At 44.0% G+C, this 20400-nt stretch overlaps 1 protein-coding gene across 2 annotated transcripts in view; it reads right to left on the bottom strand.

The window, feature by feature from the left end:
• The window catches only part of ARHGAP44 (Rho GTPase activating protein 44), a 203141-nt gene extending 196978 nt beyond the window's left edge, over positions 1 to 6163 (bottom strand). For both annotated transcript variants that reach the window (XM_015118630.3, XM_002800295.4), the window contains exon 1: positions 5750 to 6163. In XM_015118630.3, the coding sequence (XP_014974116.1) occupies positions 5750 to 5802 (53 nt within the window). In that variant the 5' untranslated portion in view covers positions 5803 to 6163. The remainder of the gene's footprint in view (positions 1 to 5749) is intronic.
• Between the last annotated feature and the right edge of the window lie 14237 nt (positions 6164 to 20400).

Here is a 20400-nt window from a genome sequence, read left to right as displayed (position 1 = left end):
GATAAGAGCAAAGAATATTCTCTCCAGATTTGCTAGCCCAGTAATCAGTGGGTTAGTACACTCTGTTATCTTTCACATATATACAGCACAACAGGCAGTAAGGCCTGGGCTTCCATAAAACTCTAATGAAAAACTTTGCTCTGAGACCCAATGTGCGCAGCGCTCCTTGGGGGACAGGTTTGGGTCTGCCCAGCCCTGCTGGGCTAACAGGAAGCCCATGGCAGGACCTGTGTTGGTCTGGCAGGTCTAACCCATTGTAAGGGAAATAGAAGGGAAGGAACAAAGCAGTCCAAAGCCAAATTTGGAATTGGTTCTGATTTTCCTCTAATGTCCTATTCATTGGGTCATGGCTCTCAGAAGGGCTACTACAAGGCAGGGCAGTGTCTCAGAGAAACCTTCAAGGAAAAGATCCTCACTGACTTTGGCAGCTTTGGCCCAAACAAAAATGTCTGCCGCACCAGTGCTCCTGGAGGCTGCTGCGGCCTCAGCATCCAGCTCCCAGGCTCCCCACCACTGGCTGATGCCTGGGCCTCTGCAGCTGAATTCCAAGAGCTGCACAGCAGCAACGATACTTGCAAAGCTGTGCATCGGAAACCAAGCCTGCTTTGCAATGTACGCGAAGCAGTCAAGGAATAGAAAACAGGGCTCCAGGGACAAAACTTTGTCTTCACTCCCCAACTCATAGCCTCTAAATCCACACACTTCAACCCGACCCAACCAGCCTTCTCCTTCCCGCACACGCACCGCTCCTCACCTACTCCCAGACACTTTGAACATCATCCATTTTAAACAAGAGCATAAACCTCACTTGGGCCATCACTGGGCAGTAGCTGTTGAAATCGTTTCTAAGAATCCTTTTCTACTTAGGAGGCCAACATGATTTTTGGAAGACTGAATGGGTGTTCAGTGACAACGAACCACCTCAACCATTTGGTGGGCACTTCAGTGGACCAGGCTCCCTCCAACCTCGTGACAGCCCTCTGAGGATGGGACCGCTGTGAACCCCCTGTGCAGACTGGAAAAAAAAAGTCCTCCCCATCAAATCAAGGTGCCATTACTTCTTCCATTTTCTTTCTCTTAGTACGTCTCTTGCTAAATTTTAGCTCAGGGCTTTGCTCCACCCAACACCAACCAAATGTCACTTCCAAGAAAAATACTCTATGCCTTTTGGTATGCTTCTCACTCCAGCAGCCACTAGACTCTCTCGAAGGTAAAAAGAAAAATGCTGCCATCAATCAGGCCTGAACCAAATTCTCCCCTAAATCTTGCTCTATCCTTCCAATGCCCAGCAGTGCAGCTGTTCCTTTCTCCTCTGATCACCATCACAACGTTCAAGAAACGTGGTATCAGGAGCTTTCCCCATCTTTGAACTACTTCAAAAGACTCCCTTATCTATAGCTCATGGATCTTATTGTTCACTTACTCATTCCATTGCCAAAGAATGACAGAGGACCTTCTACACAGGGCAGTATTAGGGCAGTTGTCCCTGCCTCCAAAGAGTTTAAAGTCTAGTGGGGAAAAGTAAATGACAAAATATAAAAATTATAATACAAGTGAGCCATTATAACCATAGCATGCTTTTAGAATACAGGTTCCTTTTTTTGTTTGTTTGTTTGTTTTTGAGATGGAGTCTCACTCTGTCACCCAGGATGGAGCATAGTGGCGCAACCTCAGCTCAATGCAACCTCCATCTCCGGGGTTCAAGCGATTCTCCCGCCTCAGCCTCCCCAATAGCTGGGATTACAGGCGCCTGCAACCATGCCCAGCTAATTTTTGTATTTTTAGTAGAGACAGGGTTTTGCCATGTTGGCCAGGCTGGTCTCGAACTCCTGACCTCAGGTGATCCACACTCCTTGGCCTCCCAAAGTGCCGGGATTACAGGTGTGCGCCACGGCACTCGGTCTAGAATGCAGGTTCCAAGTGAACAAGAATTTTGTTTGCCCTGTACCGCAATACGCCCTGAACCAGAGCAGTGTCTGGCACACAGTAGGTATCTAATAAATGTACATATACCATAGTGCATATAATTCAATAGCACTCAGAACATTTGCCCAGATATACTTGTAGCTACTATTTATGAAGCATTTTCTAGTGCTGAGCACTGCTAGGTACTTTTCACAGTATCTCTTTTTTTTTTTTTTTTTTTTTTGAGACAGAGTCTTGCTGTGTCGCCCAGGTTGGAGTGCAGTGGCGAGATCCCTGCTCGCTGCAAGCTCCGCCTCCCGGGTTCACCATTCTCCTGCTTTAGCCTACCGAGTAGCTGGGACTACAGGCGCTCGCCACCATGCCCAGCTAATTTTTTGTATTTTTAGTAGAGACGGGGTTTCACCGTGTTATTCAGGATGGTCTCGATCTCCTGACCTCGTGATCCGCCTGCCTCAGCCTCTCAAAGTGCTGGGATTACAGGCGTGAGCCACCACGCCCGGCCACTTCTCACAGTACCTCATGTTATCACTGCCGTTTCCACATTACCACAGTACAATCCTTATTACTCCCATTTTGCAAGTTAGAAGATTAACGTGCAGAGAATTAAGCTTAGGATTCCACAGTCAGCAACAAACTAAACTTGTCCCAGTGGAAAGCCTATCCTCCTAACCATGAGGCATACAGTGGCCAGGGAGTGCCTCCCAAAGGACAGACTGAAGTGAAGGGACAGAAAGGGGAAAGTTCAAAGCAGAAGGAACATGTGCAGACTAAGGAAACAGACCAAGGAGGGGCTGAAACTTTTCTCAGTTAAATACAATGGGTTTTATCAAATCTTTTCATAGTTGCTGACGCCCTCAATACGCCTTGGATGTAAGCACTTCAAGAGAAAGTACTAGTAACCCAACAGAGTATGTTTAAGTAGGGTAACTCCTACATTGTTAAAATGACTTGAAGTTTTATATTCAGAACTCCAGAACCTGCAACTTAGGGAAGGCGAGCCGTGAGGAAGGACTTTCAGTCCTCTCAGTCCTCCCTCAGAAAGAGGAAAACTTTAGAAACACACAAGGATAAAAAACAAGTGCTTTATAACCGTACACCTAAAGTCCAAATTCCAATCCTATGTGCTTCTGATTTAAGAAATTAACAAGCAACTGAGGGTTGTTTTACTCCAATACTCACAGGATCACAACCCAAAACATTCTCAATAATAGAAGAAATGCTGCATCTCTCGCTGACCCTCCATGGACCCTGGGGTAAGCTGTTTTAATCTAGGCAATAAACATCGATTGAGAGTCAGTAGCCTAAACGGCACTGCACTGTCTACACAGGCATACGACAGCAATCAATATATTCGGCTGGAGGCAGGCAGACAAGAAAATAAAAAATAAAAGCGTTTCAATCAGTGATGAGTGCTGTCCAGAAATGAAAAAATGATGAGCTGGAGGTAAATAGGGGAGGAAGGGCCTCTTGAAGGTCTTGGAACCAAGACTGAAATGATGAGAAAAAGCTACTTGGAAGGAGCACATTCTCAGCCAAGTTAAAAAAAGAAAGGGAAAACATTAAAAACAAAACAAAACCCTCAAGGTGGATATGAGCTCAGTGTGTTTGGGGCAAGAAAGGCCACATGGCTAGAGCTCCATGAATGTGGAAAGAGTGGAAGAGATGAGAATGGGGAGAAAAAGAGTTAAGAAAAACAGCCAACCAGGGATGGTCCTGCAAGACCCTGGCAAGATGTGAGATGCTAAGCGCAATAAGGTGTCGCTGGAAGCTTTTCAGCAGCAAGGTCACACGAACTGGTTTTTGCTTTAAAAGGTTTGCTCTGGATTTCATCAAAAGCTATACAGGCTGGCCCTCACCTGGCCCAGTGCACAACACAATGGCTACCAACGGAGAAACGCAGAATTCATCCATATGCCAACATCCACCAGAGTCCCAACAAAGAAGAGGAAAGAACCTCTTGGTGACCAGCTGCTTGGACTTCCAAGAACGTGCTCTCAATCCCTAAGACCACTTTTTCTGAAATCCAACCTCCCCTCACCATTTTGCATTCCCCCCATGGATGAGGCTGAAAAATAAGATACGATGCCATGGCACAAAAAGTTCCCCCATTTCAAAACAGGTCCTGAAAAAATAGAATTGTGTTTCAGGAAGCCAGGGAGGAGGCATAAACACGTTCTGAACATTCAGATTCTAGCACTGCACGGAAACCCCAAGACCCAGAGAAACCAACAACCCAAGTCTAGTGTCAGGGGCCTCCTGGTCACTGGGCTGGTCTCAGGTGATGGTCAATGCCCGCCTGCAGGGTGATGAAGAAGCCAAGATACTAAAGACGGGTCGGCTTGACTGTCATCTGCTAAACAACGAATACCAGGAAACACTATCTCGGCATCCAACACATCAAAAGGCAGTCCACGTGAGGCTATATCTGTGGCAATACCATGCCAGAAATCTGGGCTAATCTGACTCTGCTATTCATAAATTCCCCCTCACGTTAAAGCACATGTGTTTGGGAAGGAAAAATGAATCCAAGTCAATTTTAGACATTGTTACTTGGAAACCATCTGGAGTCCCTGGAAGCATAAGAAGCCACCGCATCCCCTGCCCTCAAATGCCCACTGTAACTAGGGCAGTATGCTTAGATGGGAGTTCAGATGTCCCCTATTCCCCAGGGCTGTCCCCACCCCCATCCTACCAGGTGCCAGTTCAGGCTCCACTTCCCACCCCGGAAAGGTATTTGGTTTCTCGGTAAACCTAGTGGAGAGCCCTCGATGCGTTGAGCTTGCATTTGAACTGCACCCAAGGCTGGATTCTTTGCTTTCTGATTGCTTTAGAACTGCACACCTGAATTCCTTTGCCACAGCAGCAGCGGAAATCCCTCCCCAGGAGTACGGGTTCCAGGAAAAATCCCCTCTACCTAACGATCCTGTGCTCAAAGAATGCCTAGTCTTGGGAGAGACCCACCAGGATTTTTACGTAACCTTAATAGATGTTGGCACCCTGCAGAGCCGCTCCTGGAGTCCAGATGTAGCCCATTTTCACCGTGATGGCAGCAGGCGGGGTCTTGCAGCTTCCCCGGGCCTGACTCTTCTGACTGTGGGGCCTCTGTCCCCCTCCCCTACCTGGCTGCGATTCTCATCTTCCCGAGGACTTGGGCCTCGTTTTTGCAGCCTCCCTCCCTCCACTGAAATCAGTCTTAACACCAAGCAGGCAGCAACGCCATTCCACCAGCACCTTCCTTCCTCTCCCACCCCTCACTCTTTCCCCCAACCAAACGCCTTAAGAAACCCGGCCAGGAAAGTGATCCAGAATCTCGTACAGTCATAGTCCCTGAAAATAAACACGGCGGGAGGGGCAGGCCGACCAGGCCCAGCACTTTCCCTGGACCCGGGAGCAGCCCTGAACTCGGCGCAGGGGAGGGGAGGAAAGAGATCTCCGGAGACCGACTGCGGTTCAGCTGCCTCCAGCACAATCTGAGCAAACACCTGTTTCCAGGAAGATAGGCGGCCAGAGGGAGAAGGGAGTCCCGGGGAAAGGCAGGGAGGACGAAGCGAAGGGGCAGCCGGGGACGCAGGTAAAGGATGCGTCACACTTTGCGCTTGGCAACCGGAGCCCGGAGCAGAAGGCGGCGCGTGTGAAGGGCTCCGGGGTCTAGGAAGTTCAGGGAGGAGGGGTCGCGTCTGCGAGCAGCGCCTGGAGGCAGCTGCTGCAGGGGAAGGGACGAAAGGAAGGAGGACAGGAGGCCGGGCGGGATCCATCACCTGCGCGCCCCGGCGGATGCAGCCTCGCGGGCGCGCACCGGCCCCGGTGCCCGCGGGTGACCTACCTGCCCACCGTCTGGTTGGCCAGCTGGCGCATGCGATTGAACTGCTTCTTCATCGTGGCCCCGCTGCCGCGCTAGCCCAGGAGCTGGGGAAGGACGGAGCAGCCCGGAGCCCGCCGCAGGGTTACATGGCTCCCGCGCGGAGCCTCCCGGGCGGCGGCGGCGGCACTGCGGAGCCTCCGGGAGCCGTCTGGCCCGCGCGCAGCTCCCTCCCGAGGGCACCGCCGCCTACGCCTCCTCCCGCCGCGCCGCCTCCTGCCGCATCCCCCTCACGCGCGCCGCGAAATGCCCGGGGCAGAGCAATGCCCGGGGCCGCCCTCGGCACCGGCCCGCTCCGCCCGGGCTGCCTGCCCCCAGTCCCAGTCCGGCGCGGGGACCCGGGAGTCTCCGCAGGCTGGCTGGCCGGCTGGCCGGGCTGTCCCCGTGCGCCTGTGCGGAGAACGCCGTGCATGCCGGGACTTGTAGTTTGGCGCCCCGTGCCCACCTTTCCTCTGTCCAAAGTTTGCAAGGACAGTGGAGTGCGGAGGTGGAAGAAGGCAGCGTCCACAGCAGCTTTGCACTTTAGCGTTCAAGTAAGGGAAACGTTTTCCTGTTTTAAAAATGGCAAAGTGGAACCAAGAATACAACAGCAAATAAAGAAAGTGAGCATCTGTCTCTCATTGTATTTTTAGTGAATGTGAGGCATCTGTGTTCTCAATTCACAGAAGGGAGATTTATGCTAGCAGATACGTGGCTGATAAAAAGGTCTAAGGTCACCTGATTAATGATGAGGTTCAGGGTTACGCTTGAAACACAGGGGCTGACAGCAGATTTTGAACTCGGCATAGCTTGCATCCCAGAAGTCTGATTCTTAATTTTTACCAAACCAAACCCAATAGGTAACCAGAAGCCAATATAGATAGTGACATTGTGCTTACTGGCCCAACCTGTCTGAGACAGCTTTTTTGTATGGCTTAGACGCCAATCTCGTATCTAGTCCCATTTCCCTTCCACCAGCAGGAAACCAAGGGGCATGAGCTGTAGCACCCCACAAGTGTCCTGCACCACAGCATCCCATGGACGTCAGCTGGTTCCTTGAAAGGGGTTGTGGCTTCTTCGTTCTCTATCCTTAGAAAAAGATAGGTGAGCCGGGCGCAGTGGCTCACGCTTGTAATCCCAGCAGTTTGGGAGACCAAGGCGGGTGGATCATGAGGTCAGGAGTTCGAGACCAGCCTGGCCAACACAGTGAAACCCTGTCTCTGCTAAAAATACAAAAATTAGCTGGGCGTGGTGGTGGGCGCCCGTAATCCCAGCTACTCAGGAGGCTGAGGCAGGAGAATCGCTTGACCCCGGGAGGCAGAGGTTGCAGTGTGCCACTGCACTCCAACCTAAGCGACAGAGCTAGACTCTGTCTCAAAAAAAAAAAAAAAGAAAAAAGAAAAGAAAAAAGAAAAAAGAAAAAGATAGGTGATTGCAATTAGGTTTTATCATTATATATCAAGGTTTTATCATTATATATCAAGTAAGAGCAATATTGTTGGGTGCTAGGCGCTTTGGATTAAACAGATAGGAGTTCCTGCGTCAGAATTCCACATACCTGTTATATAACCTTAGGAAAATTGCCTAACTTCTCCAAACCTCTGTTTCCTCATCCCTCATCCCTGTTTCCTCATCCTGAACTCCGGTAAGAGAACTATTTGTTAAATTACCAATAATCAAATTACATATAAATTTTCATGTAGTACATTGCCATATTCATTTACTACAAAATGATTATACTTAGCATAATAGAGAAAAATCCTATTCGTACAACAGAATTACTAATCTTATAAAGGAAGGATCTTCTTTGAAATGGGATATTTTGCATATGTTGATTATAGTTGCAAGATGTCCTAAATATGGCTCTAAGTATCTTGCTGGCCAGCTAAACAAAAAATGGTTTGAGGCATGTCTTGGCTGAATGAACATGAAATCTTTAATTAATTGTGAATTTAGCCTCTGCTTATTAGGTCAGACAGCTCTAGCCAGTGAATAAACGAAGGCATTATTTGCTTTTTTTTTTTTTTTTTTTTTTAAGACGGAGTCTTGCTCTGTCGCCCAGGCTGGAGTGCAGTGGCCAGATCTCTGCTCACTGCAAGCTCCGCCTCCTGGGTTCACGCCATTCTCCTGTCTCAGCCTCCCAAGTAGCTGGGACTACAGGCGCCCGCCACCTCGCCCGGCTAGTTTTTTGTATTTTTTAGTAGAGACGGGGTTTCACCATGTTAGCCAGGATGGTCTCAATCTCCTGACCTCGTGATCCGCCCGTCTCGGCCTCCCAAAGTGCTGGGATTACAGGCTTGAGCCACCGCGCCCGACCATTATTTGCCTTTAAGCAACTATGTTGTACCTATAATTTCTATATGATGTCTATATTAAGTGAAATTATTTCCATTTTGAGATTTTTAAAAAAGCAAAGTACAACATGCTTTTTATGTGTATAAATAATAGTAAGACATTAAGGTCACTGTATGACTTTTAGCAACACTATCTCTGGTAACTTCTAGAACTGCACTGTTGAATATAGTAGCCCCTCACCACAAGCGGTTGTTGAAATTTAAACTAATTAAAATTCAAAATTTAGTTCCTCACTTTTGCACTGTTGGTGGGAGTGTAAATTAGTTTAACCATGGTGGAAGACAGTGTGGCAATTCCTCAAGGATCTAGAACTAGAAATACCATTTGACCCAGCAATCCCATTACTGGATATATACCCAAAGGATTATAAATCATTCTACTATAAAGACACATGTACATGTATGTTTATTGCGGCACTGTTCACAATAGCAAAGACTTGGAACCAACCCAAGTGCCCATCAGTGATAGACTGGATAAAGAAAATGTGGCACATATACACCATGGAATACTATGCAGCCATAAAAAAAGGATGGGTTCATGTCCTTCGCAGGGACATGGACGAAGGTGTAAACCATCATTCTCAGCAAACTAACACAAGAACAGAAAACCAAACACTGCATGCTCTCACTCATAAGTGGGAGTTGAACAAAGAGAACATGTGGACACAGGGAGGGGAACATCATACACCGGGGCCTGTCGGGGGTTGAGCATTAGGAGAAATACCTAATGTAGATGACGTTGATGGGTGCAGCAAACCACCATGGCACCTGTATACCTATGTAACAAACCTGCACGTTCTGCACATGTACCCCAGAACTTAAAGTATCATAAAAAAAAATAAAAATAAATAAAAAAAGAAAAACAGAATTTAGTTCCTCAGTCACCCAAGTCACATTCGAAGTGCTTAAGAGCCACATGTGGCTAAAGGCTACTGCATTGGACAGCACAGATAAAGAATATTCCTATCCTCTCAGAAAGTTCTACTGGTCAGCACTAATCCTCAAGAACTCTGGTAGACAACTCCGATATCATGCCAGCCCCTGCCTTCAATCCCGAGATTTTTCCGTTCCAAAGGGAAATCCCCTTGGCTGCCTCCCCTGACAGAGTGTGGTCCGATAATATTTTATTAACTGGTGGCTTCTCCACATATTTTCTGTCTTCCTTTGAATGCTCCCTCCACTCAGGAAGCAGCTAGTGCGTGTTCTGCTTTCTACCCCAGGGAAGGGATAATAGCGCAGAAACAAGAGCTTCAGAAACACATGTGACAGAATAGAGTTCTTCAGGACAGAGTTTTGAGTTTCCAGAATACAGGCTTTGGAGCTTTAATAGTCTATGTCAGAAATAGTAGATTATAAAGAATATATCATCCTGCTTAGTCTAAATAAAGAACCCACAGGCTGTAAGATGTTGAAAATGGTGATGGGGACTGCAAAGCAGGAGAGAAAGAGAGAAGAAAAGTAGATGATGCTTGTGTAGATACTATTAATGTCCAAAAAATTTCACTGCCAATGCCTATGGGAAGGATGCTATTTTACCTTACTGTTGAGTTAAAGATCGGTCATGTGATTTTCTTTGAACAATGAATATGCACAGAAGTGACTTATATGCTTCTTCTGAGGGCAGACGTTTTAGGAGTCATTTTGTGATCCTGCCCTCTTCTTCTTAATACTGGCAATGAACCAGTTGGGGGCTGCTGTGGAACACCGATGTGGCCCTCCAGCTGGAATGAAAAAGGTATCTTTGCTGTTTTAAATCAGAGGTTTAGGGATTGTTTGTAGCTGTAACATAATTGAGTCTAAGCTGACTGCTACAGCGGGTTTCTCTGAGAAAGCAGCATGCACCTTGCTTTTCCCCATGGTCAACAATGAAGTTGGGGGCAGGCAGACTGGAGACAGATATATCATTTTGGGGCATCTGAGCACAGTGGAGAAACTGCACACCGCTCCTGGAGTGAAGGCTAGGCGTGGCCAAGCTCACAGAGATCTTCTGCCTTGTAAGACACAGGACCAGTAAGATATCTACATGAAATGTCTACGGTACCCATACCACAGGCCAGTGGTAGCCCCAGAGCTCCCTGCACCCAAGCCATGTGCAATGATTTGGTCTCTGCATGTGTGGTGTGGGGATATACAAATGTACCTGAAAGAGCTGGATGTGAAAGCTGTTGGGATCAAAGACGGTGATCAGGATGAGGAGGCAGCTTTGGCCAAGATGGGGAATGAAGATAGAATTGCCTGAAACTTAATTTTTGTCACCTAGAAGAATAGATTTAAAATAAAATTTAAATGTATTTGCAAAAGAAGAAGGGGAGGTGAGGAAGGATGGTGGGAAGGGGAAAGAAGAGGAGGAAGAGGAGGAAGAAGAGGAGAAAAGAAGAAAGAAATTTCTATGTCTTATATACCTAACTTTGACCTATGGGAAGATTACACGTCCCTGTTCCTGTTGACCTTCCCTTTGACCTTGTCACTTGCTTTGGCCAACAACATATGGGCTTCTTACTTGCTTCAGCAATGTTGTAGTACCATTTGTCTGAGATATGTTTCCGTGGAAATCTGATACTCCCTTTAGAAGCCTCCGAATTAGAATGGTTTTAACCTCTACTCTGAGAGCAAGCATTCACTGGCCAACATGGGGATCACTAGCTACATGTGGTTACTTAAATATTATTTTAAATTAGGTTAAATAAAACAAAGTTTCAGTTTTTCCATTTCAAGTGCCCAATAACTACCTGTGGCTAGTGGTTGCCGTAGCAGACAATGTAAAATAAACATTTTCATCATCATAGAAAGCTCTATTGGACAAGGCTGGTCTACAGAACAGAATTCAGAGTAATAACAACAGGGATACGTTCTGAGAAATACATTATTAGGTGATTTTGTTATTGCACAAACATCATAGAAAGTACTTAACAGCCAGGCGTGGTGGCTCATGCCTGTAATTCCAGCACTTTGGGAGGCCAAGGCAGGTAGATCACCTGAGGTCAGGAGTTCGAAACCAGCCTGGCCAATGTGGTGAAAACCCGTCTTTACTAGAATTACAAAATTTAGTTAGGTGTGGTGGTGGGTGCCTGTAATCCCAGCTACTCAGGAGGCTGAGGCAGGAGAATCGCTTGAAACCAGGAGGCAGAGTTTGTAGTGAGCCGAGATCGCGCCACTGCACTCCAGCCTAGGTGACAGAGCGAGAGTCCATTTCAAAAAAAAAAAAAAAAAAAAGGAAAGAAAATACTTACACAGACCTAGATGGTGTAGCCTACTACACACCTAGGTTATAGGGTATAGCCTAAGCTACAAACCTGTATAGCATGTCACTGTACTGAATTGTGTAGACAATTGTAACACAATGTAACACAATGGTAAGTGTTTGTGTTATCTGAACACATCTAAACATAGAAAAAGTATGGTAAAAATACAGTGTTATAACCTTATGGGATCACTATGGTATATGCAGTTCTTTGTCGACTGAAACATCCTATACATTGGGGTCCACAGAAGAGAGAAAGCAGAACAGGAAGCTTGAGCTCATTATAATTATGGCCAATCATCTTGCTGGACTTCTCCAGGACACTCTTTTCTTATCTGCTATGTGGGGATTTGTAGTACAAAATCTCTAAGTAGTATGTTTTGGGGAATTAATTGGCCAGTCTATTTGCTCAATAAATTGCTGTTGGAGAAGATACACCTATGCCTTACAGTATCTGATGTGTCAAAACAACATTCAGTGCTACAATACGACTGAAGGATATTACAGATTCCAATCACCTTTTTGCTTGCAGGTATCAAACTTGACTTGCACCATTCAAGTATATCTGTTAGTCCAAAATATTTTTTAAATAGGGTAATAGACGTTCCCATCTTTGGGCATGGTATTAATAGATGTCGTTAACTCCAATTTTCAGCCTTCCCTTAATAGACCTTTGCATGGTCTCATCATAGGCAGAGTGTATTTTCCCACTTAATAACTTAGGACTTGACCAAAAGACTTCTTCGGCTAATGGCCTGTGGGTGAAAGTGATATATGGCACTTCCAAGCTGTGCATTAAGAGGCTTTGTACATTTTCCTCTGGACTTCTGGCACATTTACCACTGCCATAAGAAAAAACTTTCCCCAGATAGTGGCTTGTCTTCTGTCTTGGTCTCCAGGGGAACACTTGTACAGCAGGCCCAATACAGACCTTAGAATGAATTAAGGGTGTAATTGATCCATTAATTTCAGGACTTGTTATTTCAAAGAGATACATAAAATGAATAGATAGAAAGTCAAAAAGAAGAAAAACACACAACTTTAGACACGAGAAAAAGGATTTAATCACAGATGCACAAAAAGTATAAGAGAATGCTTTTGCAATCTTGTGTTTACCTATTTTAAAGTAAGCTCTTTATTTGCTTGGAGAATATGAACTGCTACAGGTGTTTCTTTCTTTCTTTCTTTTCTTTTTTTTTTTGAGATGGAGTCTTGCTCTGTCTCCCAGGCTGGAGTGCAGTGGCGCAATCTCGGCTCACTGCAACCTCCACCTCCTGGGTTCAAACGATTCTCGTGCCTCAGCCTCCCTGCGTAGCTGGAATTACAGGCGCCTACCACCATGCCCAGCTAATTTTTGTATTTTTAGTAAAGATGGAGTTTCACCATGTTGGCCAGGCTGTGTTCGAACTCCTGACCTCAGGTGATCCCCCGCCTCTGCCACCCAAAGTGCTGAGATTACAGGCATGAGCCACTGTGCCTGGCCTGCTACAGGTTTTTCAAAAATGGGTAGGAAGCATGAGGGGACCAGGAACACTGAAAAACTTGGAAAACTTTTCAAGGAACAATACTCCCCAAAGTAGCCAGGCCCATATGGTTTTATGGGGAACACTTTCAAAGCTTCAAACAACACATAATTCTTCTGCTACTTAAGTATTTCAGAGCACAGAAACAAAATGAAAGCATCCAAACTCACTTATGAAATTGCCTTAACTCTGTTATCAAACCTGATGAAGATGGCACAAATGCACAAACAACAAACCAATATCACCTACAAGAATAGATATAAAAATTATTAATAAAATGTTAGTAAATAAAGTCCAACAGCATATGTGTTTATATATAAACGTGTTATACATTTTAACGTTATTGAGGGAAAAAATGGAAAAATTAGGATTCATTTAAAAAATGAAAAATGCCCAGATTCTTACTAATCAAGATAACACTCGGAATCTATAAACGTGTTTCAAAAATAGGATCAGACTGTTGTTAGGACAATATGTTCTTTCTTATCTTCTGTTGTTCTAAATATCTCTGTGATCAACATGTTAATGGTTAAAACTTTTTGCATATATTTATTTAATTAAGATCAACATTAAATAATCAGAATTTCTGCATTGAAGTGTGTCATGTTTTAAAGCTTTTTATATGTATTGCCAAATTATCCTGTAGATAAAAAATGGAAATTTTCACCATCCCAACTACAGCATGTAAATACGCCATTTTCCCCATACTCTAACCTGTGCTGAGTATCACTGCTCTTAATAATCCTGCGAGATGAATAGATGAAAAATAGCATTATTATGCCATTTTAATTTGCACTTGTTTTTACCACATTAAACATTTTCCCACATGTTTCATGGCCGTTAGTATTTCTTCTTTGGTTAATTAATTCTCCATGTCCTTAACCCATTTTTCTGTTGTAGGTCTACATTTTCTTACCAATTTTTAAAAGCTTTGTAGTCATATTAATTACACTAATGCTATTGTATCTTATGGCAAATGTTTTCTCTAGTTTGACCTTTCCTTTTCAACATCTCTAATGTTGATTTTTATCTTCCAAGAATTCTACTTTTTTTTTTTTTTTTTTTTCTGAGATGGAGTTTCACCCTTGTTGCCCAGGTTGGAGTGCAAAGGCACAATCTTGGCTCACTGCAACCTGCATCTCCCGGGCTCAAGTGATTCTCCTGCCTCAGCCTCCCAAGTAGTTGGGATTACAGGCATGAGCCACCACACCTGGCCAATTTTGTATTTTTAGTAAAGACAGGGTTTCAACCTGTTGGTCAGGCTGCTTTTGAACTGCTGACCTCAGGTGATCCACCCGCCTCAGCCTCCTGAAGTGCTGGGATTACAGGCGTGAGCCGCTGCACCCAGCAAGAATTCTACATTTTTGATGTAGTCAGATCTATCAATCTTTTCCTTTATGTTTTATGCCTTTGGTTTAATGCTTAGAAAGTCTCCCTTATCCCCAAAGGATAGAAATATTTGACTACATTTTTATCTAAAACATTTATGTGTTAATTTTCTTTATTTTTAGTAAATTTTACATTCAACTTCTGGTAACAAAATGTTAACAAAAGCCAGTAGTTTTGACTCATTTCTCCCTCCAATATCCATTTGAAATAACTCATCAAACATAATAGAGCAATTCTGTGTCACTCATGGAAATTAGAGAAAGGTCCCTTTCACAATCTTGTCAAAAAATGGTACAGGTGATTTCTGAGTGAGGGAGTCCTGGCCAGGTAGATTTACTATGTGTAGTAACTTGGGGAAAATTAAACTGAGATCTGCACCATTTCTGACCTGATGCCTTTCTGTCCAACTCAGCTACCAAGTCTTAAGTAACCAGACCTCTCTATGTGAGACTGACAAGCAGAAAAAAGACTTAGTATTTCAATATAATAGTAATGAGAATGAAGAAGGTAATAATAATAAACTATATAGCCAAGTACTACTGTAAGTGCTATAACATACATTATCTTATTTAATCCTTAGAAGAACTCTAGAATGAGGGTTTGACTCTACCTATCAAATAAACCAAGCTCAGAGGGTTTAGGTTAACTGCCATTCAAGGTTCAGAACTAGGATTCAAACCCAAGTTTTTCTAGTTCAAATGCCTGTGCTTTTATTATAGGCTATGACCTCCATAAAACAGGGAGACTAATCTGAGAATCCAGAGAAAATAGCTGCTAGTGAAAGTTATGCAAGAAGTAAGGGAAATATATTTTTTCACTCTAATTTGTATTCTTGGTGAGAACTGAGAGAAAGCTGCTTTAATATAACAAGAGCTGGTTGCCATGAAGAAGAGCCACATTAAACAAGAAAGAGTTCTTGGATAAGAAACGCATGACTTCCAAACTAATGAAACTCCACAGAGGCAGGAAATAGCAGATCTGGCACTGCCCAAAATGGAATTACTGCATTAGAAGATGGGCTGGAAGAATGATCCCAAAATTCAGCGGGAAAAAGTAGGTAATGCAATGAAATGGTGAGGAAAAAGAAACTAGACATGGAATCTTTTTTCAAAATATTCAAACAAATATGTAATAGAATTTGCAGAGCAGATGATGAAGAAGAAATAAGCATAAAAAGTACTAAAAAAGGCCAGGCGCGGTAGCTCATGCCTGGAATCCCAGCACTTTGGGAGGCCGAGGTGGGCGGATCACCTGAGGTTGGAAGTTCGAGACCAGCCTGATCAACATGGAGAAACCCGTCTCTACTAAAAATACAAAATTATCTGGGCATGGTGGCGCATGCCTGTAATCCCAGCTACTTGGCAGGCGGAAGTCGTGGAGAGCCGAGATCGGGCTATTGCACTACAGCCTAGGCAATAACAGCAAAACTCCGTCTCAAAAAACAAAACAAAGAAACAAACAAAAAAACATTTTGCAGAGCTGAAGAAAGGCCCAAGTCAAAATTAAAATAATTCACGAAGGGCTAGAAAATATTACTGCACAAGAAAAACAAAATCCCTAGACATATCTTGGTTAAATTTCTGAATTTCAAAGACACACACACACACACACACCAGAAAAAAAGAAGTTTGTCTTCAAAAAGAGAAGCTGGTTTGCCTCATGCTGACATCTGCAATGCTCAATGCCAATAAAATTCAGAGCAAGATTACAGGGCACCCATGAAAATAGGTCATAACTCAAATGCAACTCAAAAGTCTACATCTGGCCTAACATTCACAAATGAGGGCAAAAGGAAGTCGACATGTAATGACTGAAAAGGTTTATCAACTACCCATTTTTTCTGGAAAACAAACCTCAAAAATTATTGTTTTTCAAAAGAAAAATCAAAATATAAAACAGGAGAAAAAGTTCTTCATGATCTTGTGGTAGACAATGATTTCTTAAACATGACACCAAATATTCTAATCTTAAAGGAAATATTGGCAAATTGGACTACTTAACAGTTAAGAACTTTGGTTCTTAATGGTTCATCTGATGATACCATTAAGAGAACTAAAAAGGCCAAGCTCCATGGCACACGTCTGTCATCCCAGCACTTTAGAAAGGCTGAGACGGGAAGATCACTCGAGCTCAAGAGTTCGAGACTAGCCTGGGCAACTCCAAAACTCCATTTCTACAGGAAAAAAAAAAAAAAATCAACAGTTTCCCAGACCTGGTGGCAGGGCCTGTAGTCTCAGCTACTCTGAAGACTGAGGTGGGAGGATCACTTGAGCCTGGGAGGGTGGAGGCTGAATTGAGTGAGACTGTGCCACTGAATTCCAGCCTTGGGAATACAGTGAGGCCCTGTCTCAAAAAATAAAAAACAGAATGAAAAAGAAATCATCAGAGTGGGACGAATTATTTGCAATACATTCGACCTTCATAAAACAGAGAGAGAGAGAACTAAACTCCAAAATATATAAAGAATCCGGATGGGTATGGTGGCTCACGCCTGTAATCTCGGCACTTTGGGAAGCCGCAGTGGACAGATCACTTGAGCCCAGGGGTTCAAGACCAGCCTAGGCAACATCTCTACTAAAAAAACACAAAACTTAGCCAGGCCTGGTGGCGCATGCCTGTAGTCCCAGCTACCCGGGAGGCTGAGGTAGGAGAATCACCTGAGCCCAGGGAGTCAAAGCTGCAGTAAGCCGAGATCAGGCCGCTACACTCCAACCTGGGCAACAGAGCAACAGTGCAAGACCCTGTCTCAAAGAAAAATAGATGACTGATTGATCAATAGATAGATAGATAGATAGATAGATAGATAGATAGATGTGTGTGTGTATATATATGTGTATACATGTGTGTGTGTATGTGTGTGTGTGTGTGTGTGCGTGTATAGAGAGAGAGAGAGAGAGAGAGAGACTCCACGCCTGTAATCCCAGCCCTTTGGGAGGCCGAGGCTGTTGGATCGCCTGAGGTCAGGAGTTCAAGAACAGCCTGGCCAACATGGTAAAACCCCCGTCTCTACTAAAAATACAAAAAAATTTAGCCGGGCATGGTGGTGGGTGCCTGTAATCCCAGCTACTTGGGAGGTTGAGGCAGGAGAATCGCTTGAACCCGGGAGATGAGGTTGCCATGAGCCAAGATCGTGCCACTGCACTCCAGTCCAGGTGACAGAGCAAGACTCCATCACAAAAAAGAAAAAAAAAAAAAAAAAAAGAGAAAGAGAAGAATCCTAGGCTGGGCGCGGTGGCTCAAGCCTGTAATCCCAGTACTTTGGGAGGCCGAGGCGGGTGGATCACGAAGTCAGGAGATCGAGACCATCCTGGCTAACATGGTGAAACCCCGTCTCTACTAAAAATACAAAAAAAACTAGCCGGGCGTGGTGGCGGGCGCCTGTAGTCCCAGCTACTCGGAGGCTGAGGCAGGAGAATGGCGTAAACCCGGGAGGCGGAGCTTGCAGTGAGCCGAGATCGTGCCACTGCACTCCAGCCTGGGTGACACAGCGAGACTCCGTCTCAAAAAAAAAAAAAAAAAAAAAAAAAAAAGAGAAGAATCCTACAAATCAATGGGAAAAAGGAAGAAACCTTCAGGATAAATTGACAAGAGATCAAGAGATTTGAATAGTCACTTTTCCACAGTCACTATCCAAATGGCCCAAGAACACAAAAAGTTGCTCAACCTTGTTAATCATCCAATATATGCCATTGATATGAGAATGAAATTCCACCATACACCCATGGAAGAGCTAAAATGGAAAGAGACTGGCTAAACCAGTGTTGGTGAGGATGCAGACCAAGTGGGACTGTCATATAATGCATTTTGGTGGGAGGGAAATCAGTACAGCGCTTTAGAGTGCTGTGCTTGCAGTATGCGCTAAGGCTAAGCAGTATGCACACTTCATGACCCAGCAATTTCACTTGTTCAACAGAAATGTGGACATATTTACCACAAAAGGCACGTGCTAGAATGTTTGTATTGGCAACATTTGTAATAGTCAAAAATCAAAACCACTTGAAGTCTCCATTGACAACACAGTGGATAAATAAAAAGGTGGTGTATTCATACAATACAACGAATCGTATGAATTCATTATCATACAAAGGTGGCGTATACATGGAGAGAAAAAGGAATGTATTCGTGCTTCACCTAACAGTGGATGAAAATGTGGATGAATCTCACAATGGAGGCTGAGCAAGAAAAGCCAGATACAGAACAGTATATACTGTATGATTTCATTTACATCCAGTTTAAAAACAAGCAAAGTGAATCAATGGTAATAGAAGTCAGTATGGAATTTATCTTGGGGGAGCTGGGAATGGGTGCTGTAGTACCTGGGAGGTGGCGCGCAGAGAGCTTCTACAGTTCTGGTAACAGAAATGTCCAATTTCTTGATTTAACTGGTGGTTACATTGAGAATACTCATTTTATAAAAATTTATCAAGCTCTACACTTATGATGGTGCACTTCTCTGTATCGTATTTTAAAAATTAATATTTATATATAAATTAACAAATAGAAGCTTAAACACTTGGAAATTATAAGGCAGTCTTCTAAGTTACCTCTTAGATCAAAAAGGAAATCAAGAATGTAATTACAGAATATATAGAAACATACTAGTATGTAAATATTGCATAAAAACCCATAGTTTCACCTCAAAACTGCACTCATATTCAGAGAGATATTTTTAATGTTATCAGAAAGAAAGAAACAAGTTATGCTTTTATCTCAAAAAGCCCCAAAAGAGGAAAAATAGAAAATCATTATCAACCAGGCGCTGTTTTTCACACCCGTAATCCCAGCACTTTGGGAGGCTGAGGAAGTTGGATCACCTGAGATCGGGAGTTTGAGACCAGCCTGACCAACATGGAGAAACCCCATCTTTACTAAAAATACAAAAATTAGCCGGGTGTGGTGGCACATGCCTGTAATCCCAGCTACTCAGGAGGCTGAGGCGGGAGAATCGCTTGAACCCGGGAGGCGGAGGTTGCAGTGAGCCGAGATAGTCCTATTGCACTCCAGCCTGGGCAACAAGAGCCAAACTCCGTCTCAAAAAAAAAAAAAAGAAGAAGAAAGAAAAAAAAGAAAAAAAAGAAAAGAAAAGAAAAGAAAAGAAAATCAATATCAAGCAACATGGAGGAATACATTTGTAAAGGTAGAAGAATATGGATAAAAACAAAAATTGATTAATAAATATAAAAATTACTGTTATGATAAAACAATAAAAGAAATAGGTGGCGAGTCCGAGAGAGAAAACAGAGAAAAGCAACATTAGGAAGGAGAAAAGAGTAGTAGGTTCGGATTCCAATTCACAAACTCAGGTGTATTTTCCATGACTGGACTTTGCGTTTTCAGACCCATTTTATGAAGTGACAGAAACAATGTTAGGCATTCAAGAGTTATCTCCTTTTTCCTGCATTGGCACTCATTTTCTCAGGGGCAGAGGGTGTGCCATATGTAGTACCATGACTGGAGGGTGGAGGAGAGGTTGTTGAGCTTCAGCCTGGGTTATTACACTTACTTGCCATCATCTGCTCAGAAGCCCGTATGCATCCAATTTCCAGATGTCAGTTTAGGTCACTGTTGAGTATATCCTCGTTACAGACCACAAGGCTTTTTCATGAGTCTATCTCTCTTCCACCTAACTGCAATGCCTGCTTCTTATAAGTGCTAGGAGAAAATTCTACAGCTTCCATGCCGCTCCAGATGATAAGCAACTCATTTGCACCTCTCCAAGATGCTTGGGTTCCCAGAAAAACCCCTATGGCGGTAGAGCAAACCTCCAAGGTAGGTCAGGTCTGTCTGTCTGTCTGCCTGCCTGGACCTAGCAGAGCCCTTTCCATTGTAATGGTCCATGCACTGCTTGCATGTTAACCTTAGATATCTTTCTTCTCTGTGGGGATTTTGATGGTAGAGGTAGGGTGGGTGCCAGGTGCAAAAATTAAAAATACCTAGTAGAGGAGCAAGGGGATACATCTGTTGGTGGATCATCAGAATCTCATGTGACAACATGCAGATGTAGAGGCCAGAAAAATAATTTTAAGAGAATATTATGTATTTTGTTTAATCTTGATTGAGCATTCACAGTTGGGAAGGCACTGTGGTAAAGGCAGGGCTGTAGAAGTGAAGATAGACAAGAATGACTCT

The sequence above is a fragment of the Macaca mulatta genome, chromosome 16 (genome assembly GCF_049350105.2).
Source record: "Macaca mulatta isolate MMU2019108-1 chromosome 16, T2T-MMU8v2.0, whole genome shotgun sequence".
NCBI classification, from domain to species: Eukaryota; Metazoa; Chordata; class Mammalia; order Primates; family Cercopithecidae; genus Macaca; species Macaca mulatta.
The sequence above is the reverse complement of the archived record's forward strand: the minus strand, read 5'-3'. Positions and strand labels throughout refer to the sequence as shown.